At 41.7% G+C, this 23,389-nt stretch overlaps 1 protein-coding gene across 1 annotated transcript in view; it reads right to left on the bottom strand.

Annotated features, from left to right (window-relative positions):
• The window catches only part of ppl (periplakin), a 127,421-nt gene extending 104,180 nt beyond the window's left edge, over positions 1-23,241 (bottom strand). The window contains exon 1 of the mRNA XM_069906098.1: positions 23,184-23,241. Coding sequence (XP_069762199.1) covers positions 23,184-23,227 — 44 coding nt within the window. The 5' untranslated portion in view covers positions 23,228-23,241. The remainder of the gene's footprint in view (positions 1-23,183) is intronic.
• Between the last annotated feature and the right edge of the window lie 148 nt (positions 23,242-23,389).

Genomic DNA, 23,389 nt, shown 5'->3' with positions numbered 1-23,389 from the left:
GCTATTTTTTCTAATGGAATACATTTATTCATTTCTATATACCATTGTTGTATTCTCAAGTTATCTTCTAATTTCCAGGTTGACATAATACATTTTTTTGCTACAGCTAGGGCTATCATAACAAATCTTTTTTGTGCTCCATCCAAATTGAGTCCAAATTATTTGTTTCTTATATTACTTAGGAGGAAGATCTTTGGGTTTTTTGGTATATTGCTTTTTGTGATTTTATTTAATATCTGGTTTAGATCTTCCCAAAATTTTTTCACTTTCTCACATGTCCAGATTGCATGAATTGTTGTTCCCATTTCCTTTTTACAGCGAAAACATCTGTCTGATACTGTTGGGTCTCATTTATTTAACTTTTGAGGTGTAATATATAACCTGTGTATCCAGTTATATTGTATCATACATAACCTTGTGTTTATTGTATTTCTCATAGTTCCGGAGCATAGCTTCTCCCATGTTTCATTCTTTATCTTTATGTTTAGATCTTGTTCCCATTTTTGTTTAGTTTTACCATTTGTTTCCTCGTTCTCCTTTTCTTGCAGTTTGATGTACATGTTTGTTACAAATATTTTGATTATCATTGTGTCTGTAATCACATATTCAAAATTGCTTCCTTCTGGTAACTTCAGACTGTTTCCCAATTTGTCCTTCAAGTAGGTTTTCAGTTGGTAGTATGCAAACATTCTCCACTTGATTTTTAAGGTAATTGGTACATTAACAACTTTAATCTGCTCCTTATCACAGACATTCCCTCCTGTTCTTTCCATCTCTCCCCATTTCTGCAATTAACAAGCTTGTTTTCTCACTATTTCCGTAAAGAGCTCTTGACCTGAAATGGTATCTATTTCTCTCCCCACAGATGCTGTGTGAGCTCCTGGGTGCTTCTCTGCCCCTGTATCACCCTCCTAAACCTTCTCTGAACTCCTTAACTTAGTGGTGTCAAGAATTCCCTATGTAACTGTGGTGATACAACCACCAGCCTACTGCAGGGGACGATCTCTGTACCTGCAGGAAGACCACCTAAGGGCTGACTCCACCTGGCTGGCTGTCAATCAGCCAACCCAAATATAGTCCTGAGCTGGCCACTCCTGAGCCAGTCACAAGGGAGTCACTGAAACATAAATTTGTTTTCAGACTTTTATCTGAATAAAGCCTGTTGTACAGTCTTTTGAGTTTTGTGCTTGCTTCCTGCAGCCTCAGTAACTGAAACACAACCTCCCTAATTTGATTTTGAATTCCCCTCATAATACTGCTAATCAGATTAATACGATTCTGTTCAAATCTTAGAATGGAGAGTTATTCAAGGCGCACACTCCCTGCAGGTCAAGGAAGAGGTGGAGGAAACAACAGGGGAGGATTTATCCGACAATCTTAAACATTAGTCTTCTGGACCTGAAACTTGCCGAGGAGCACACTTATGGTCGGCACTTCCTACTTCAGCCTTCCCCAACCACCTGCTGCTAAACAGTTTAGTTACTGATACAGGTACATGATCTTTTAACCAGAGATCTAAAATCCGGCAAGTTGGGAGAGAGAGTCGGCAACACGAGTTGGGCGGTCGGGAGAACGGCAGCGCAAGTCGGGCGGGCGAGGGGGGAGACGGCAGGGCGACTGGAAGGGGGTAGGGGTGGAGACGACAGCACAATTCAGGTGGACTTAAATCTGGCTTTCCGAAATCCAGAAATATTTGAAATTCGGAACATTCTGTCCCCCAAGAGTTCTGGATAAAGGATCATGTACCTGAATAGGGATTACTAAGCCTGGCGCACAGTAAAAGAATCTCAGGGTTGTATGCGATGTCATGTGTGTACTCTGGCAATGAATTTGAACTTTGAATTTTGAAGGAGGTGTCTGCTGAAAATGGCCAGTCACATACTGCTAAAACATCTCTCAGGAATGTCACAGAACAATCCAGCAGGTCCATTTATTTAGTTAGTCATACAGCACTGTAACAGGCCATTTCAACCCACGAGTCCAGCCGCCCAATTTACCCCCAATTAATCTACTCTCCTTGTACGTTTTGAAGGGTGGGAGGAAACCGGTGCACCGAAGAAAACCCGCACAGACGTGGAGAATGTACAGACTCCTTACAGACAGCGCAGGATTTGAACCCTGGTTTGGTCCTGATCACTGGCGCTGTAAAGGTGCAGCGTTAACAGCTATGCCAACAGAGAGGTGACTGTAGCCACCATGTAGATAGGAATGCAGCCAACTCACAGGCAGCGATAACAGTCCATTCTTAAGGCAGACATTGTCACATGATAGCTCATGTTAAAAGGCCAGAGTGTGGCTTCTAGCATCTGTTTTTATGAGTTTCCTCCCCACGCCAACACATCTTCTTCTGCCAAATTCTCTCGAGGTACTGGCTGAATGCGAGAGCAGGGACAAGCTTAAGTTGACTTTTAAATGTGTGCCATCTCATCCACCTTGAGCACAGGGCATGTGATTAAGAACCATTCAAAGGAGATGTTAATCAAGAGTGCTCTGGCACTGTGGGGTTTTCAGACAAAGTGTCTTTACACTAATGCAAATGCCTCTTGCAAATCAAATGGGAAGCAGCCAATGCCTCTTGCAAATCAAATGGGAAGCAGCCAGCACAAGTTTAGGTTCATGGTGGGAAAGGTTTAACCATGTGGACAGAGAAGGTTTTCAATTCCCAGCACTTCTGCATCAGCTGATGGAGTCAAAGTCAGGCTTGGAAAACACCACAGCAGACACGAAAACACAGCTCAGCTCAACGGGAGAAATCAGTCTCACAGAGTGACAGTGAAGCAAAGAGCTGTACAGAATGGACACCCTTTAAAATGGATCCAACGTAAGAGCAAGTACATATTGGGCTTAAAATGAGGTCAAGATTTTGGTTCAGGCTCTGTATTTCTAAAGACAGATTGGATGGGACTTTCTTTTCGCTCCTCTGTCCTCAGTGGTTATCAGGCAGGATTATTATCTTTATTCAGACTTTCCTGATCTATTGAATTAAATTGTAGTGCTTTACGTCCTATTGTGTACTTTCAAAGTTTAGTTGTTGCTACAAGAAAGACTGCAATCAATTTACATACAGGAATCTGCCACGGATTGTAAAGTGTTAATAGTGAGATTAACTGTTTTATTTATATTGGTTGATATATTATGTTTACCGAGATATAATGGTTAACTACCTCCCCACCAGAGAGAGCAAACAAGGAATTGACTAAGCATTTTGTCTGGAAGATTCACCCTCCATCATATGGTCCTTCACTGGAGCCATTTGTGAAGCAGGTTTCACTAATCCAGTTACCTCACTGGGTCTCCAAATGAAAGCATTTTAAATGGAGTGCACCAACTTCTCAACACAAGTCTGCTAAAGTGACAAGCACAAAACTCTCGGCCATATACGAAGGTAATGAACCTCATCGAAAGGCTCAAAGCCAAAGGGCAGAAGTGCTAGAAATATGGAAATATTTCTGTAAATGTGCAGCAGTTACTCCCAGTATTTGTCAGAGAAAATTGAGAAATGTTTGGGAGTCAACTCTGTCACCAAAGTAACCTTCTGTGTATTTTCTGTATCGAGAACTGACACCCAACACAGAAACTCTTCTGCACACACCCAGTGCAACATTCTTTAGAAAGGTGGCTTGCAATGAGTTAAAGACTCAGGGGAGGGGCTATTGAATGAACAGACAGGAATTTTAAACATTATAACTGTGTAAAATGATTGTGATCCTAGGCGTCTCCTATTGGGGAAAAAAAAGTTGCTCACCAGGAGATGTGTTTTACAAAACTATTGAAACACTTAACAAACACACACCACACCTTAAATTTATTCTCATGCATACAGCTATAACAGCAGGAATTCTGTACAATCTGCACTGTAGTCTTTTGAAAGAGAGTCATGCTGAATTTTTGAGTCATTCATTGATTTATTTTAGAACTGATTAAATGCTGATTGACTTTAAAGACCAATTATCATTAAACATTGGCACAGGTTGGATGAATCATTACTCCAGACCACTAGACCACGTGGGTGAAAGCCACAGAGAGGCAGGCTGAGCTTCAAGGATATTTTGAGCCTTCAAACATGTTTGCAACTGTGCTTCACATCAGTCCCTCATTTAATCAGCATAAAGTTTGGAGGATACACTCACCCCTTCAATTGATTGAATCGGTGGAAGCCAGTGAAATTGAGCATTAGAGGTTAAGTGCAATGAGGCAGACATTTTCAGCCTTCAGTTTGGCACAGTTGCTGCAGTTTGGCATGGTTGCCGCTGAGAAATAGATCGGAGGTCAATGCACAGGTCCATAAAAGTGGCACAGAGAGGATGACTGGAGCCTCCCCCCCCCCCCCCACCCATCGTTGTGATCTACTGGGATCGTTGTCTGAAGAGGGCGCGCAAACTCATTGAGAACCCCTTCCACCCCACACACAGCATTTTTCAGCTGCTCCTGGTGGGAAAGAGATACATGGATGTCAGAGCCAGTACCACCAGGCTGAAGAACAGCTTCTTCCCACGGGCAGTGAGAATACAGGAAGAACCCAAGGATCTGCTCACACGAACCACCCGAGACCCTCATATTTAGGAAACTATATTTATTTATGTGTGTGTGTGTGAGAGAGTATGTACGAATACTTACCTGCACGTGCATTGTTTGTCTGTATATGTGTTATGTCAGATTTTGTGTCTGCATATTTTGCACTGAGGACCAGAGATCGCTGTTGTGTCAGGTTGTACTTGTCAGTCAGATGATAATGAACTTGACTTGATTTTTTTTGGCTATGGCCCCCTTAAGGACTCAGCTCAAAGTTTATGGCAGCGGTGCTCAACTTTTTTTTCTTCTCATATACGACTTTAAGTAATCCCTATGACATCGATGCTCTGTGATTTGTAAGGGACTGCTTAAGGTTGTATGTGAGTGGCAAGGGAAGGCTGAGAATCACTGCTCTAGACCCAATTGTTATGGAAATATTTGGCTTGAGAAAAATTGCCATTGATCCATTTCCTTTAGAGTTATGAAAGCGTGCACATAACGAGTCAATTAGGTATGATTAAAACAGTGATTTTCAAACTTTTTCTTTCCACCCACATACCACCTTAAGCAATCCCTTACTAATCACAGAGCACTGATGGCATAGGGAATACTTAAAGTGGTATGTGAGTGGAAGAAAAAAGTTGAGAACCACTAGTTTATTGGCTTCCTTCCCTGTGAAGCAGTTGACCAAAGTTGGTTTCTTCACCACTTCTTTTCTACTGACTACATTAAAAAAATTATGATTTCAATCTTTGGCCCCCCCACTAAATGTGCTGTGGCCCCCATTTGGGCGGGGGGGGGGGTGTTATGACCTTCATTGAGCATGGCTTCACTGAGGCATGGTGGGCATAAAACTTGATTAATTCCAACCATGCTGATTGCACACTGAGACGTGCTCACTTCAAAAGATGTTGAACTGATGTTCAGAGTTTTCTCCACATATTGGTGACATTTGTTAATTTCATTAATTCCACAAACACTAAGTTGCGCACAGGAGTGAGTCTTTCTCAAGGCAGCATGTGTACCCATATGTTCACTCTCGGGAAGAGGTGTGGGCTTGCTTTGTCGAACATGCTGAAATGCTGAAGGATGTATGGTTGGCTCAAGTGGATTATGTTACAGACAGGTTTGTTGGAATGTTCAAGCTAAAGAAAACTAAGCAAGGTAGAAGAACTCATTCTTGTTTTTCTAGTGCACCTTAAAAAGTAACATGATGTTGGTAAGCCTGCACCTGGAATATTGTGGGCAATTCTGGTCACAATTCTAGAAAAGATGTGATTGAGCAAGAGATTGAGCAAAAGCTTCCTGAGGTCCAGCGGACAATGTGAAGGATGCAAAGGTCTGTGTCTTGGTTCATACCCTAGAGCAGGGGTGTCAAACTCAAATTCACAGAGGGCCAAAATTAAGAACTTGGACTAAGTCGTGGGCCAAACTAAATATTTACTTCGAGTACCGCGCAGCTACAATTGGTGACCCCGATGGTTTAGACGGCATCTTAACCCTAACGATGAGCGAACTGCCAGTCCATGCAGTCGCCCTGAAGCTGCAGCCTTCTGGACATATTGGCCACGCATGTGGTTTAATCAGGCTGAGGTGCAGTTTGACATCTGCCAGATCACAACAGAGTTCACCCGGTACTACCACATGGTGAGTGCCCTGGACCAAGACTAAAGTTTTCAACATCTGCATGTTTTCTCTTCTTTCAACATATGTAATGTTAAACTTTTTCTTATTAAAATAAATGTTTAATAGTTTTGGTTAAACTCTTTCCAGAAGAAGCATTAACAAATGAGAAATAAAATATTCAATAAATAATATTTCTCTATAGCCTTTAAGCTCCTTTTAAATGTATTTTTTTTCCACAGCCAACAAGTCAAAAAAATAACAAATTGCTTCAATGACAAACAGGTTTGTCTTTTAAAATAATGAACATATAGTCTACCTCCCACCTGTCTTGAAAGGTCCTATTTTCTGTTTTTCGTTTGGCCATTTTTCGTAAGGGGTTTATTACATGTGAGTTAGGCGACAGGTTGCAGATGCTAATTAAAATAAACAGAGGAGGTGGGGGCAATTAGCGGGCTGACAGGCCGGCGCCAACGCACTTGCAAAGCATTCTGGGATTTGTATTATTAGCTGTGCATGCGCTATACTGGCGCGGTGGCCAGCGGGCCAGCTCTAATACATATTTGATATGATCTTGCGGGCCAAATATAATTATATCACGGGCCAAATTTGGCCCGTGGGCCTGAGTTTGACATGTGTGCCCTAGAGCATCAAATTCTCTGATTCACAGGCTGTTCCTGGGAAAGCACACAGACATCCAGAAATGCTGGAAGATCAGCACTTTGGCCTGTCTGAAACCTGCTGCTGACAGGAGTACATGCTGAGGGACGCACTGAGGCTTAGCACAGCCAACGTGAGGGTGCTGTGGGGAAGGACCACAGTCTGGAGTCCTTCCGTTACTGGGCATTGAGGGGCTGAGACTGAAGGGTAGGCCCTCAAACCACAGAGGGGAGAGTAACAACAAGGCACCACGGTGGTGGTAATTGTGTAAATAGAAATGAATATATATCAATATACAGTGATGGAAATGTATGGATACAAAATGAAGGGTGGGAAAAGACTTTGAATAGTTTTCCTTTTGTAAATAATTTATTGTGTATAAAGTCTAGTTATGGTTAAAAAATGTTGATTTTTAAGCTCTATTTTCCTTAGCTAATATCACAACAGTTATTATGAATTATTTTTATTATATTATTACGATTACTTTAATAAATGGCTCAAACCTGAAATGTTGGTTGTGTATCTTTATCTTTGCTCTGTTTGACCTGCTGAGTTTCTCTAGCATTTTGTGTTTTTACTTCAGTCATGGCATCTACAGACTTTCATGTTTTACTCCTCTTATCACAAGTTATTGTACTCTTTAACAAATACTGTGCTAGCCTCTCTAGGATCCTCTAATAGTGTGAAAAGTTAGATATACAAGACTTTGAGTTTGATCATTAGTGCCAGGGCCAAGCTGATCTTTACTCTGCAGAGCAAGGTGCTCGTTACACGAGTTTTCAGGAGTTCCTGTCTTTGTGAGCTCCCAAGAGACCTCTGCTGGGCAAGTGCATTCATGCACTGTAGATGAGGGGAGCATTGACCTATACATGCATCAGCTCACAGCAGTACAATCCTTTGGATCTGGTTTAAACTAAGGCAGATCCTGCAAGATAGTGATCAAGCCTTACTGTCCATCATGCTTTATACAGGTTTTAAAAGTAATGGGAATTTGAAGAGATGTCACAGCGAGTTGAATCAATTTTACACATCATACAATTTGGCACAAATATAACATTTCTGATATTCCCTCCCATCACCTCCCACTACCCCCCCCCCCCCCCCCCACCACCCCCCACCACCCTCCATACCTCCGGGCTTATTTCAAGAGGAAAATTAAAGGAAGAGCAGAAATTGGCCACAAATAATGACCATTTTAAAATTCTGACAGGAAGTAGATAACTAAATATTGATAATGGAGTACCCAGGCTCATTATCACATTTGGAAGCCCCTTAGCCTATACAGCCTGACCACCTCTCTCTAAGTACATGTTCTCTGATCATTCGCAATGGCTTATATAGGATTCAGCAAGACCTTGTTGCTGTCTGCTTGATCCTCATAGATTTTACATTACCTGCCTTATTTTAATGTTACTGGCCACACACTGGGTGTGTCTAATGAAATGAATGCATCTGTTGATCTGCACCCCTCTGTCTCAACCACATGAGAGAAATAGGGCACTCTCTGATCTATGGGGACACACACAGAGTCATACATTCAGAACTGCTGGAAGACCATCAACTCGGTGAAAGACTCACTTTGGTCTCCCCGAAACCTGTTGGTCTTTCAGCACATGGAAATGTCAGTGCGGGAGTGCTGCGAATTGGTACAGGACGTGCAAATGTTCGCACTGAGATTTGGTGCAGAGAGGGCACAGTGGGGAAGGACCACAGTCTAGAGCCCTCCCATTACTGGGTATTGACGGGCTGAGACCGAGGGGAAGCCCTTCAAGCAATGGAGGGGGAGAAGTGATGAGGTGCCACAGTGATGGCAATAGTGTAAATAAAAATGACTAACAATGTACAGTGACAGAAATGTATGGATACAAAACTAAAGGTGGGAACAGACTTTATATGGATTTCTTTTGTAAATAATTTATTATGAATAAAATCTATTTTTGGTTTAAAAAAAACAACTGATGGGGGAGATGAGACAAGGTGTGACAGTAGTGGTAATGTTGTAAATGGAATTGAATGAAACAAGGGAATGTATGGATATGGAAGTTAGGATGGGAACAGACTCTACAGTTTTCCCTTTGTAAATAATTTATTCCAAATATAGTGTATTTTTGAAAAATTCAATGGACACCAGGCTCTTAAAATGGACTGGATGTTTCGTTCAGTCAATTCAAATTTTAAAATGGCTGATTTTTCAGATACATAAAATATACAGCTGGATCTGGAGAATTTCATGCATTTGCACCAATCAGAATTCTAATAGGTCAGCAGGAATTTGCACCCTACTCCACAGACAAATACTTTCGAGAATCTGTGGCTCTTCATGGTTGGGACTCAGTTGCGGGTTACAGTGAACATGCAGAATTCAGTGACGTAGGTTATCATCGGTTTGGGATTTCAGTTTTCAGCCTTGTCAGTGTTTAGACACCAATGAATTTGACTGTACCCTTGATTCCCCAGTAATTCTGAGAGATTTAATTTGTCTTCTTCCATGTAAATGGAAACAAAATGCTTGTTTAATACCTCTGCATTTCCTGGTACCCAATTATAAATTCTCTCACCTCTGTTGGTAAAGGACCCAAATGGCCTTCCCTACTTTTCCTTTTTACACACATGTAGAGGCTTCTGTGTTTTTTCTCACTAGATTACTCACGTTTCTTTACCAATTTCTTTTATACTATTTTTATTGATATTTTACAAGAAAAAAATTGAACAATACAGTTATGAAGTGTGCTACCAAATCAGAAAATAATTACAAGTATAAGTTCCAAAACATACTCAAGACACTAAAATAGTACATAAAACAGAAACAAAAAAAAGAGTTAAATTTCAAAACCCCTTCTCCTAAGCAAGGTTGAAGATTAACATTAATAAATCCAGGTGGTGCAGTCTTAGAGAGGGACAACTCAATACCAAGATTCCAGTTTAACATTAAATCCTAAGATTATGGTAGTCATATGGCCCATATAATTTGAAATTTAATATAGGAGTCAGTAACCGCATATCTAATTTTTTCCAAGTTTAAACAAGACATAATATCCCTTAGTGTTATATGGCGAGCTCTCCACTGGCCACTGTGACAGAGGTGCACCAAATAAAAGGTACAAGGACTGCCTAAAGAAATCTCTTGGTGCCTGCCACATTGACCACCGCCAGTGGGCTGATATCGCCTCAAACCGTGCATCTTGGCGCCTCACAGTTCGGCGGGCAGCAACCTCCTTTGAAGAAGACCGCAGAGCCCACCTCACTGACAAAAGGCAAAGGAGGAAAAACCCAACACCCAACCCCAACCAACCAATTTTCCCCTGCAACTGCTGCAACCGTGTCTGCCTGTCCCGCATCGGACTTGTCAGCCACAAACGAGCCTGCAGCTGACGTGGACATTTACCCCCTCCATAAATCTTCATCCACGAAGCCAAGCCAAAGATCCCTTAGCCATTGTGGATGTGTAGGTAGAGTATTATCTTTCCATTTAATCAAAATTGCACATCTGGCAACCCATGAAGAAAAAGAAAAAATCCAACATTGAATTGAAGTTAGAAACATCATCTTCTTAGAATGTTCCAAATAGAGCAATTAAAGGGCTGCATTCCAATTTTAAATGTAAAATTACCGATAATGTTTGAAAAACTTCCTTCCAAAATTTTTCTAGGCTAGGACAGGTCCAAAACATATAAATTAAGAAAGGATAAACTGTTTTACATTTATCACATTGGGGATTTATGTCCAAATAAAAATGACACAATTTTAATTTAGACATATGTGCTCTATGAACCACTTTAAATTACAGCAGACTGTGCCATGCACAAAGGGATGTAGTATTAATCAGTTGAAAAATAGAGTTTCAAACCTCATTGACAGCTAAAGGTTCAAATTCTGCTCCCAGGTGTTCTTGATTTTAATTAAATCAGCTTCCTACATGACTGGGTTGTTTGCTTCCTTGCATACTACGCTGGGGGCTTCAACTATACCAAGGCACAACCCAGTTCTGATTACATGTCAATCCTTTTTCACCCTCTCTGCGCACAGATAGCACATGTTGGATTAGAATCATGCACTTGATCTTAGATTAATTGTCACTTCACTGAAGTCTATTGAATGCAAAAGAAAAGGATGGTTGGTATATGCACTCTGACATTCTTAAAGAGGCAACAAACTACCTGCCCTAACACATAGAACGGATAAATTAAATGAATCAGGTGAGGCCAGAAACAGGAAAAACCTCGGGACTGATATGAATCCTATCTTTATTTCTGTTTCGACGTCACGTTATCAAAAGTCTGAATGGGATGAAATTTTGATGGATAGTCACTGCTTTACTGGTTCAAAAAAGGAAGGAATATCTTTTTACTTGCAATTTATTCTCTCTTACATGCCCATCTGCTCCTTTGCTATTTGCCTCACTGTTGGTATCACTTCCCAGAGCATCCAATGTAAACCCACATGGTCAACTTACGGATTCCACACCGGCAGCACCAGAAATGAGGATTGAACCTGGGTCCCTCAACCACTGTACCACCAGCTGAGCATCCACAGCCCTACTGGATGCTGCCCTGAATGGGTGACTTGTTATTTCTTTCTCTACTAATGAGGCCAACAGGAACTTAACTGAATTTAGTAGCAGGATGAAAGCCTGCACCAACCCCTGGTGCAATTAATATGTTTCACACTGATTCACATGAGAAATGGGCCCACATCTTTAGCAAACTCTACCCTGCCCCCTCCGCCCTATTTCTTCCCATACCATCCTAACCTCTACCGTAATGTTCCCCTCAGATCAATCTCTTGTCGGTTGGATGTCGAGGCAGAACAGGGTTTTGACTCCAGATAAATCTGATAATCTGGATACAGCTTTGAGGACAGGTCTGATGATTAGACTCCTGATGCAGAGCACTGTAGCTATGGCAACACAGTCAGGCATTATAATGTGCACCCTGCAATTCCACAAGCTTTACTTATCGTCCTTTTGAGTGAACTGATGGAATACACCAGGTGCAGCAGGTATGGTGAAATATTGATATGAAAATGTGTGTAGATTCAGTTCTGTTAAAACAAACTTTAAGTTTATAACAAACCTTTTTACGTAAAGGGATTTTTTTTAAAAACATGCTCACTGACTTCACGAGGAAGGGTAACCCAGGATAGAGCTGGGGAGCATTAGACAATTCACAATTAATTGGAGTTTTGGAAGTTCCGATGGTGCTGATGGAATCAACACTTTTATTGAGACCGTGTATTGATAAATTAACTGAATTGAATCAAGTTCTATTGGGTCTTGGTGAATGATTAATGGAGGTAAAATTAATCAAATATTCAGACAAATTCTATTCGATTATACCGCTCTTTAGGAACATTAATGCTGTCGGAAAGAGATGTCTGAGAAGGATGGAGCTGGTACTCCGATGCATTATTTCAATTTTTTTTTACATTTAAATTTTGACATACAGCTCGGTAACAAGATGTTTCAGCCCACGAGCCCGCGATGCCCAATTACACCCAACTGACCTACAACCCTGGTACGTTGTATGGAATTAAGTGATAGTGTTCACAGAGAAGGCCACGAGTTTAACAGAAAGTTCAGTAAACAATGGATTAATGACACTGAAATAATAAGAATTGAGAAAACTGATAGATTTAACAAGAAAAAAACATCCCCGTTTGCATGTTGATTCAACAAAGAGCTTGGCAGGAAGCCTAATTAGATTGAGCTGCAAAATGGGTTTGTGCATCACAAAGCATGTTTAACTCCTGCCTGCTCAACCCAACGTAGCAACATATTAACCGTCTACTGCCTGATCGTCAACATACAGCTGATATTTGTGCTGAAGGGGTAGAGTCGGAAATCAGCCTTCAAAGCCCAGAGCTTCCTAAAACCGTCCTCTAAGGCTGTTTCCCATCTTCTGTGCTGCTAATCTACTTCAGTAGATGGTGAAGTGGTACCACCACTGGTTAGGGCTGGCAGCCAATGACATACTTCAACCCCATGAATTTCTTGTCAGTTCAAAATTTCTCCAGTACGTGACAGGGAGGGTTCTCATCGACACGATGAGAATAGTATCTCTTCCCATAGATAGACAAGTTGTGCATCTGTGGGAAGCAGGAAATCATTGGGCAGCATCTACTGGATGTTTATCTGTGAGTGTGGAAGTTGCTGACAGACTTCTCCATTCTTGTTGTGAACACTCAGCAAATCTCAAAGCTCTGTAAGTGAAGCAGAAGGATGAGTGTTCACAATATATGTCAAGACTTGAATCGTTGAACTGTAATAAATTGGAAATCAAACCAAGAGTCAAAATGGCTGGTGGGTTGGATGTAGAAGGTACCAAAGAAGAAAGGGTGAGATGTACTTGTGGGTTATTGATCAGCATTTCCTCCTGAATCATCACCACACTTAGAATATATTGTTCAGTTCTGGCCACCTCATTGCAGGAAAGAGTGGAAACTAAAGGAGAGGGTGCAGAGGAGATTTACCAGTATGATGCCTGGATTGGAAAATATGTCTTGTATGGCAAGGTGAGCAGAGGTAGGGTTTTTCTCTTTGTACTGAAGAAGGATGAGCAGTGACCTATAGAGGTCTACTGGATATAAGAGGCATAGATTAGTAGACAGATGGTACCTATTTTTTTCCCCCAGGGCAGGAGTAACAAGCAGCAGAGGACATCTGTACAAAGTGAAGCAGGAATATTTACAGGAGACATTACGGGTCATTTGCTTTTACACAGAGAATTATGGGTGTCGAGAATGCCTTGCCAGAGGTGGTGGTGGAGGCTGGAAAAACAGAGGCTTTTAGGAGACTCTTAGACAGGCACATTCTGCATGCCAAACTGCATGAGTTTTTCAAGCTCTGCTGGGACCAAGGAAAGCTGCCTCAGGACCTTCGTGATGCCATCATCATCACCCTGCACAAAAACAAAGGCGAGAAATCAGACTGCTCAAACTACAGGGGAATCACGCTGCTCTCCATTGCAGGCAAAATCTTCGCTAGGATTCTCCCAAGTAGAATAATACCTAGTGTCGCCGAGAATGTTCTCCCAGAATCACAGTGCGGCTTTCGCGCAAACAGAGGAACTACTGACATGGTCTTTGCCCTCAGACAGCTCCAAGAAAAGTGCAGAGAACAAAATAAAGGACTCTACATCACCTTTGTTGACCTCACCAAAGCCTTCGACACCGTGAGCAGGAAAGGGCTTTGGTAAATACTAGAGTGCCTCGGATGCCCCCCAAAGTTCCTCAACATGGTTATCCAACTGCACGAAAACCAACAAGGTCGGGTCAGATACAGCAATGAGCTCTCCGAACCCTTCTCCATTAACAATGGCGTGAAGCAAGGCTGTGTTCTCGCACCAACCCTCTTTTCAATCTTCTTCAGCATGATGCTGAACCAAGCCATGAAAGACCTCAACAATGAAGACGCTGTTTACATCCGGTACCGCACGGATGGCAGACTCTTCAATCTGAGGCGCCTGCAAGCTCACACCAAGACACAAGAGCAACTTGTCCGTGAACTACTCTTTGCAGACGATGCCGCTTTAGTTGCCCATTCAGAGCCAGCTCTTCAGCACTTGACGTCCTGTTTTGCGGAAACTGCCAAAATGTTTGGCCTGGAAGTCAGCCTGAAGAAAACTGAGGTCCTCCATCAGCCAGCTCCCCACCATGACTACCAGCCCCCCCAACATCTCCATCGGACACACAAAACTCAAAACGGTCAACCAGTTTACCTATCTCGGCTGCACCATTTCATCGGATGCAAGGATCGACAACGAGATAGACAACAGACTCGCCAAGGCAAATAGTGCCTTTGGAAGACTACACAAAAGAGTCTGGAAAAACAACCAACTGAAAAACCTCACAAAGATTAGCATATACAGAGCCGTTGTCATACCCACACTCCTGTTCGGCTCCGAATCATGGGTCCTCTACCGGCATCTCCTACGCTTCCACCAGCGTTGTCTCCGCTCCATCCTCAACATTCATTGGAGCGACTTCATCCCTAACATCGAAGTACTCGAGATGGCAGAGGCCGACAGCATCGAATCCACGCTGTTGAAGATCCAACTGCGCTGGGTAGGTCACGTCTCCAGAATGGAGGACCATCGCCTTCCCAAGATCGTGTTATATGGCGAGCTCTCCACTGGCCATCGTGTCAGAGGTGCACCAAAGAAGAGGTACAAGGACTGCCTAAAGAAATCTCTTGGTGCCTGCCACATTGACCACCACCAGTGGGCTGATCTCACCTCAAACCGTGCATCTTGGCGCCTCACAGTTCGGCAGGCAGCAACCTCCTTTGAAGAAGACCGCAGAGCCCACCTCACTGACAAAAGACAAAGGAGGAAAAACCCAACACCCAACCCCAACCAACAAATTTTCCCCTGCAACCGCTGCAACCGTGTCTGCCTGTCCCGCATCGGACTTGTCAGCCACAAACGAGCCTGCAGCTGACGAGGACATTTACCCCTCCATAAATCTTCGTCCGCGAAGCCAAGCCAAAGAAAAGAAAGAAAGACAGGCACATGGATGTGATCGTGAAGTATAATAGATGGTTATGAGGTAGGTAGTGTATAATTTTATTTTGGTAGGTATATATGGGTCAGCACAACATAATGGGCTGAAGGGCCTGTACTGTGCTGTTATGTTCTATGTTTTACCAACTCAGAGTAATTCATTCCATCATTCATTCAATTGCCATGTATCAATTTACCTTGGAAATAGAGATCAATTTGAAAGTTTGGTTATAAAACATGGTTGGATATGTTAGGAAGGTGATAGGGTAGCTATATAAATACAATCACTTGGCTTTCTCAAGATTAATAAATATTCTAGATCCAATGCCCTGTATCAGAAAGGAATGTTGCAATATATCTAAATTTAAAAAAATCTAGGCATACAGCACAGTAATGGGTCATTTTGACCCTCGAGTCTGTTCCGCCCAATTTACACCCCATTAACCTATACACACCCGCTGTATGTCTTGAATGGTGGGAGAAAACCAGAGCCCCCAGAGAAAACCCATGCAGACCCAGGGAGAACACACAGGATTTGAACCACGGTCCGGTCCTGATCGCTGACGCTGTAAAGGCGTTCTGCTAACCGCTGCGTCAACCGCGTCACCCTGTTCACAATTTCAGATAATGTTCATCTCCAGCATGTTCCCCTTTTTATTTCATACTCCCACGTACTGCTTTGTTATGTCCCATGGTGCCCTCATGGCATTGTTTCTATCAGTAGGCCCTGCCATGTGCTGCTGGAAGACCCTGAGCTACTGACTGCCTGACAGCCAGCTCTATTCGCATGGTTCTCAACAGGATTTGGTCCAGAGAAGTCCAGACTCAGCAGGTAGACAAGCTACTTGCTGCTATGAGGAAATTCAGGAAGCACTGAATGTATTTAATGGTATTTTTGTTGTTCATTTAACTGGTTATGTATATCTCTAGCATTGCCAGCATTCATTGTCTGTCTCAAAAGACAAATCATAAGGGCAAAAAGAGCTGATAGGCAGGATAAAGGAAAATCCTAAAAGATTCTAAAGGTATATTAAGAGTGAAAGGGTGACTAGGGAGAGAATTGGTATCATTAAGGATGAACTTAGCCGTCTTTGTGTGGAGCCACAGAAGATGGTTGACAGTTTAAATGATTATTTCTTATCAGTCTTTAGTGTGGAGAAGACCATGAAGACCATGATCAGGAGAGTGGTAGTGAGGTGGGGGAGGGGGAAATTGGGGGGAATAAGATGTTTTTTCTGTTTGGAAGCCTGGGACAAGTGGTATGCTGCAGCTGTGTGTGCTGGGTCCACTGCTTGTTGTCATCTATAATTAATGATTTGGATGGAAAAGTAGTCAACATGATTAATAAAAATGTAGATGACATCAAAATTGGTGGTGTCATGGACAGTGAGGAAGGATATGTAAGTTTACAGCAAGATCTGGATCAGTTCGGAGAGTGGGCCAAGGAATGTCAAATTTAACTCTGACAAGTTAGTTAAGTCAAATCAAAGCAGGACTTACACCATCAACAATAAGGCCCTGGAGAGACCCAGGGATACAGGTGCACTATTCACTGAAAGTACAAGTCAGGTGGACAAGGTGGTGAAGAAAGCATTAGGTACGCTGGCCTACATTGGGCAAGATATTGAATACAAAAGTTTGGACCTTGTGATTCAGCTGTACAAGGCATTTGTGAGGCCACACGGAGTACTGTGTGCAGTTCTGATTGTCCAGCTATAGGAAGGGCATCGGTAAATCTGGTGCAGTAGAGATCCATGAGAATCCTGCCAGAACTAGAGGATGGTGAGATATAGGAAGAGGTTGGATAGACTGGGTCTTTATTCCTTGAAGTATTAGAGGCTGAGGGTAATCTTACAGAGGTTCATGAAATGAGGAGGCACATGGATAAAGTAAATGCTCACAATCTTTTTTCTCCAGGTAGATGATTCTAAACTAGGGGGCAGAAATTTAAAGTGAAAGGGAGAGAGCGACCTAGGGTGGGAGGCAACCTTTTCCCTCAGAGGGTAATCCATATCTGGAACGAGCTGCCAGAGGAAACGGAATTTTTAATTAAATTTAGACATTCAGCCCATTTCGGCCATGAGTCCGTGCCGCCCAGTATACAGCCAATTAACCTACATGTGGGGAAAACGTACAAACTCCTTACAGACAGCGTGGGATTCGAATCTCGGTCCCAATCGCTGGCACTGTAAAGGCGTTTCACTAACTGCTATGCCAACCATGTTGCCCCAAAAGTGGGCACAATTTTGATATTCAAAAGACATTGGGATAGATATAGAGATAGGGAGGGCTTAGAAGGAGATGGACCAAATACAGGCAAACAAGACTAGCTCAGAAGTTGTTCTGTACTATTCTGACTCTATGACTCTGGGGAACATGTTTATTTTAAAATGCTTCAGATGAACAGCTTAAAACAAAAACAGAAAATGTTGAAAATACTCATCAGATCAAGTCACATCTGTGGGAAGAGAAACAAGAATAAGTATTTCAGATCAAAGATCTTTCATCAAAATCAAGAAATGTCTTCCTACACAGATGCGTGGACATCGTGTAAGAATCTTGGTAATTTTGCAAGACTGAAGCATTTTTTTTCAATTTAAAAGCCACAAGCAGAGAATGGGATGTGTAAAATATATGTTCTTTTTTTGCCAATAACAATATATTGAAAGGAAAATGGACAGCTCTCTTCCCAGCTGAATGTCGGCTGAAGTTGTCCTGATTTAACTAGAGCCTGCCTCAAAGGGATGAGTGTTGTTCAACCATCACCCCTTTTCACAGGCTAAACTGATTCTGCTTGACCAGAATTAGACTGAACACTGAACTGAAATTAATTAAAAACATGAGGAGATCTGAACAGACAAGCTGATTCCATCTTCCCACAGGCAGTCACAATTCCGGCCAGCCTGGATTGCAGTTAATTTTGTCAATTTGTCCAATTTATCCCAACTATATTGCATTAGTCCTAAAAGTAATAAAGTCTTTTGAGCAGGTCTGGAAAAACTCTTTTTATATTATTAAAGAGCAAATGTCTGGCTCAGTAGAAAGCAAAATAGCGCAGATTTTGAAATTTGAGAAAAAAAGCCATAACAATCTGGATGGTTTTAAACAGCCATTCCCAACCCTTTTTCTGGTTATGGACCCCTTAGGACTCTGCTCTAAGTTTTTGCCCCCCCACCCCCCAACTTCCCTGTGAAACAGTCAAGTTTAGTTGGTTTCTTCTGTACTTCTCTCCAATGCCCTATACGCTTTGGGCTCTAGTTATTAAGGATTTCAGTCTGTGGGCCCCTCCCCTTAAATCTGCTGTGCCCCCAGGAGGGCCATATGGCACCAATTGTAAAAAGCTGCTCTAAAATATGAATACAAATGTTCCATCGAAACAAAGCCATTGACATGATCAGAAGTGGGAGAGGAATCTACATGCAAATAATCAATAGAAACAGGTAACATTAGTGGGACAATAGTGCTCACCATCTGTTCAGTTATGGACAGGAGTGAATATGCAAATAGCTAAGGAGATTCTGAGCCTAAGGTGGAACTACAACTTTCCTCTGACCTGTTTTCTTTCATTTTGGAACCAATGAAGAAGCTTAAATATCAATTTTTATGTTCCTCTAAGGACAATGTAAATGATAGATCCATCCTGGAAGATTTCATTAGAAATCACAAGAAAGGTGGAATGTTTCATAACTGAAGAGAAATCAAAATTTATTGGTGCTCAAATGGACCTGGGTGCCTGGTACACACATCACTAAAGGTTAACACATGAGCATATAGGAAGACAGATGAAATGTTGCAAGAATGGAGATGTCTTGGTCTAATTGTATAGGATCTTGGGAGGCTACACTGGGAATATCTTCTGATCTCCTCACCTGAGGTGGATATAGTTGTCATGGAGAGATTGCAATAAAAATTTGCCAGATCGATTCCTGGAATGACAAGTTTGTGTGATTAGGAGAAATGAAGAAAACTAGGCTTATACACTTTTGATCTCGTTGAAACATAAATCATATGGATTGACAGGAGCGATGTGGGGGTGATCATTCCTTTGGCTGGGAGGCCTGTAACCTGGGTTCACACAATCTGCAAAATAGGATGAACTGTTCAGGTTTGAGAAGTGAAGAAATTTCTTCACCCAAAATGTTTGGAATTGGTGGGATGCTGTGCAATGCTGTTACAGTGCAGCGGCCTGAGTTCGAATCCAGCACTGTCTGTGAATAGTTTGTACATTCCTCCCATGTCAACATGGGTTTCATCCAGGTGCTTTGGTGTCCTTCCACCCTTGGGCAGCTCTGTAACTGGGCAGCTCTGACTTGTGGGTTGAAAGGGCCTGTAACTGTGCTCTATGTTTAAATTTAAAATTGTTTATACCAGAGTGCAACCAAGGCAGAGACTGATAGATTTTCAGATATTGAGGAATTAGTATAGGAAACTGATCCTGGGGTTGAAGATCATCCAAGGCCTTAATGTATGGCAGAGCAATCATGAAGCTCTTATTACCTACTCCTGCTTCTGGTTCTTATGTTTATATCCTATATGTTATATCCAAAGGAGCTGATCATAGACTTCAGGAGGGAGGGGGTGGGATAGTAAGCCATTGCCCTGCCAGATCAATGGTGCTCACTGAAGACAGTAAATAGCTTCAGGTTCTTGGGATTAAACTTTTCCATTGTCTTGAGCTGGACCAACCATGTTAAGGCGACAGTCAAGGAAGTGCCCCAATGCCTCTATTTCATTAGAAGGTTAGAGAAGTTCAGCCTGACCTCCATGTCGCTTGACAACTTTTGCTCCAGTGAATGCATCCCAGTTGATGTGTCACAGCCTGGTATGGGACTTGTTCTGTCCATGATCAGAAGCTGCAGAAGGTGATGAAGACAGCTCGAAACATCATACAAACCTACCTCCCTTCCACCAATGGCATCTACACTTCCTTCTGCCTCAAAAAAATCAGGCAACATTCCAGCCAAACCACACTCTATCCTCTCTCCTCCTATTGGGAACCATTAGGTTCAAAGACAGCTTCATCAGGCTCCTAAATAAATCTCACAATCATGATCTCATGCTGCCCCTGTTATGTACTAATAGATCTTTTCACTGAACCCAAAACACTGCAATGTACTTTTGCTGTTCTACTTTGTACTGATGTATGCAAGTTAGAGCTGACTTGCTTGACTCCTTGCACAGAAAACCCCCCTCATTATATCAAGTATAATGTATCAAGAACTTTCTAGGCTTTGACGAACTGGTGTGCACTTCCCTCTGCTTTTAAACTAGTGAATAACAAACCAGAGGACATGTGTACAAAGTGAAGGAAGGGGCTGTTTAGGGGAGACATCAGGGGTAAGTTTTTAATGCAGTGTTGGTGTCTGGAATGCCTTGCCAGGAATGGTGATAGAGGCTGAAACGTTAGGGGCATTTAAGAGGCTGTTAGAAAGCCACATGGATGGAGGAAAAATAGAGGGTTATGGGGTAGGGAGGGATTAGAACTTTTTTTTAGGAATATATGGGTCAGCACACAACATCGAAGGCTGCATGGGCCTGTCTTGTGCTGTAGTGTTCTATGAAAGCTCTCGGGAGGGGCCCATCATCCAAAAGTTCTGATGCCCATGTATCTCACAGAAGTGATGTTGTTCACACCTTGACACTCTTTACAACGTAGAAAGGCTGGCAGCCTAAGTTATATCTTGGAGTTCAAAGTAGGCTGTCTTTAGAGAGGCACCTTAAATAAATATAAATATTACATGTATGGGCATAAGCATGGGCTCTTAGTGCTTTGAGTGACTATGCCTTGACTGACTTACCCCGGCCATCCATCATCACCTGGAATTTTAGTTTGTGTTCTCAATTAGTTTGGAGTACACTATGTGGTGTTCATAGGTATCTACTTACAAGTCTGTATAGATCTGAAGTTGAATGGCAGCTCAAGATCCACAGCAAAGCGCATTATCCTGAAATTGTGCGTGCTTTTGGTAATGATAATGAGTTTGTCATCATTCACATAAGTACAATGTACACATGCACCAAAGTTCTTACTTGCTGTAGCCAAACAGGTACATTGTACAGGTGTTTATTAAAAAAGAACAAAAGGAAGGGAAATGGCATCCACCAGATTTCCATTGCCATGGCAATATCCTTTGAGGCAATTACAGTTCTAAGATATGTACTGTTTGGGGGATGTGGCCATGTAGAGGACCTAGACAGCTCTCCGTGAAGAGTACTAAACGGATGGTCAAAACTTGAAATTCAAGATTTTCTTCATCAAAAATGGATAAAACTAGAATGAAGAAACCAAGGCAGCCGAGAACAAAGATTGAGGAAGCTCCTATCGAAGAACGGGAACGTCGGGTGAAAGTCCGAAAGGAAGCGGTGCAAAAATGCCGACAGGACCAGCAGAACCAGGTAAGCTGGGGAGTCGGGTCAAGAATTGTGCATTATCCTGGAAAAGAATTTGAGTAACGGATCCATAAATGTTGAAATGGTGATGAGAGCTATAATGGAGAAAATGGCCAAAATAAAAGATATTGTTGAAGACCTGATGGAGAGAATGGATTGAGCAGAGTTTGAATTGACAAAAATCCATGAAGGCTTGAGGCTTTGGGAAAAAAAGCCAAAGAATGAGAGTCGGATAAACAAGGACTGCTTGCCACAATTGACCATATGGAGAACTTTAGTCGATGAAACAAAGTCCGGATTATTAGACTAGAGAAAGGAGACCGAGTGAAACTTTTTCACAAATGGATCCCATAAGTATTGAGAGAAGAGAAATTTGGAGAAAAACTGCATATCGAGAGAGGTCACAGAATACTCGGACCCAGAAGAGCCAGTGATCAGAGGCCAAGACCAGTTCTGGAGAGACTTTTAAGTTACCGCAAATGGGAGATCATTCTGGAAGCTGCATATGATTACTCGAAGCAGAATAACGGCCCGCCCAAAGTTGCTTATGAGAAGGTACTATTTTTTCAAGACTTTAGCCCGAAGTTGAGAAACAAAGAAAAGAATTTGAAGATGTGAAAAGACAACTATGTGTTAAAAACCTGAAGTACTCAATGATATATCCTGTGACTTTGAGGATTGAAGTAACGGAAGGGAACCGGCGATTTTTCAAGAACAAGAAGAAGGTGGAAGAATTTCTGTGAAGTTAGTAAAAAAAAATTCAGGTTGTCAAGGGAGAAGATTGTGAAAATATTTATAATGGAACTAAGTAAAAGTTGTATTTTTTTTAAGGAAAAAAAATCACATATAATCTAAAGAATAAATATGATGTATTTATAAAAATATGCCAAGCATATTTGGACTATATAGGGGCCCAAATGTAATAAAAAGGGCTACTATTACAAAAATGAAGACTTTCTTTTTTAAAATCCTACTGTAAGTCCTAATGGTGTACGGATTTATACTGTGAAGGGGATGGGAGAGAAGGGGTTGTTGTATTTTGTAAGAAAATTTTATATATATAAAAATAATGGAAAATTTTAATATATTTATTCATGGAAAAAAACAAAAATAAAATATTAAATATTTAAAAAAGATATGTACTGTTTCATTGCTACCAATTTCCAGCATGTGACTCATTTATGGTGAAGACATCATGGTTTTCAAGTTAAAATATCTCACATCCTTCAGTGTTAAATTAACTATAGGTTTCAATTCCGTAAAATGACACCCACACTTACCATTCTTTCTTGAGTTTGAATTTAATCTCTCTATGTTGTGGTTGTAAAATCTTGTTGATCTATGCCTTCTGACTCTCAGGGGTCCTTATAAACATGATTCCTCAATGACACCACTTCTATGCACACAGCACCTCACTGAACAGCATTCACACAAGGCCAAGATACTGCAAAATATGTTTGGCAAATGTGTAATTTATATATTGCAATGTGCAAATCTTACCTGTTTGATTGCATGCGTGAAACTCTGGTTGAGGCTTGGTTCATGTGATTTACAATGGTATCCCCAGAAAGACATTCTCTACAAATCAAGATAGAGGCAAAGAAGACATTTTAGGTGCTGAGAGTTTCATGTTGATCATTTCAATTGAATTTCCTTTTCAAAATCAAATGTGAATCATTTGACAGGAATGGATCTCACTAATGCAG

Source organism: Narcine bancroftii, chromosome 12, assembly GCF_036971445.1.
Source record: "Narcine bancroftii isolate sNarBan1 chromosome 12, sNarBan1.hap1, whole genome shotgun sequence".
NCBI classification, from domain to species: domain Eukaryota; kingdom Metazoa; phylum Chordata; class Chondrichthyes; order Torpediniformes; family Narcinidae; genus Narcine; species Narcine bancroftii.
The sequence above is the reverse complement of the archived record's forward strand: the minus strand, read 5'-3'. Positions and strand labels throughout refer to the sequence as shown.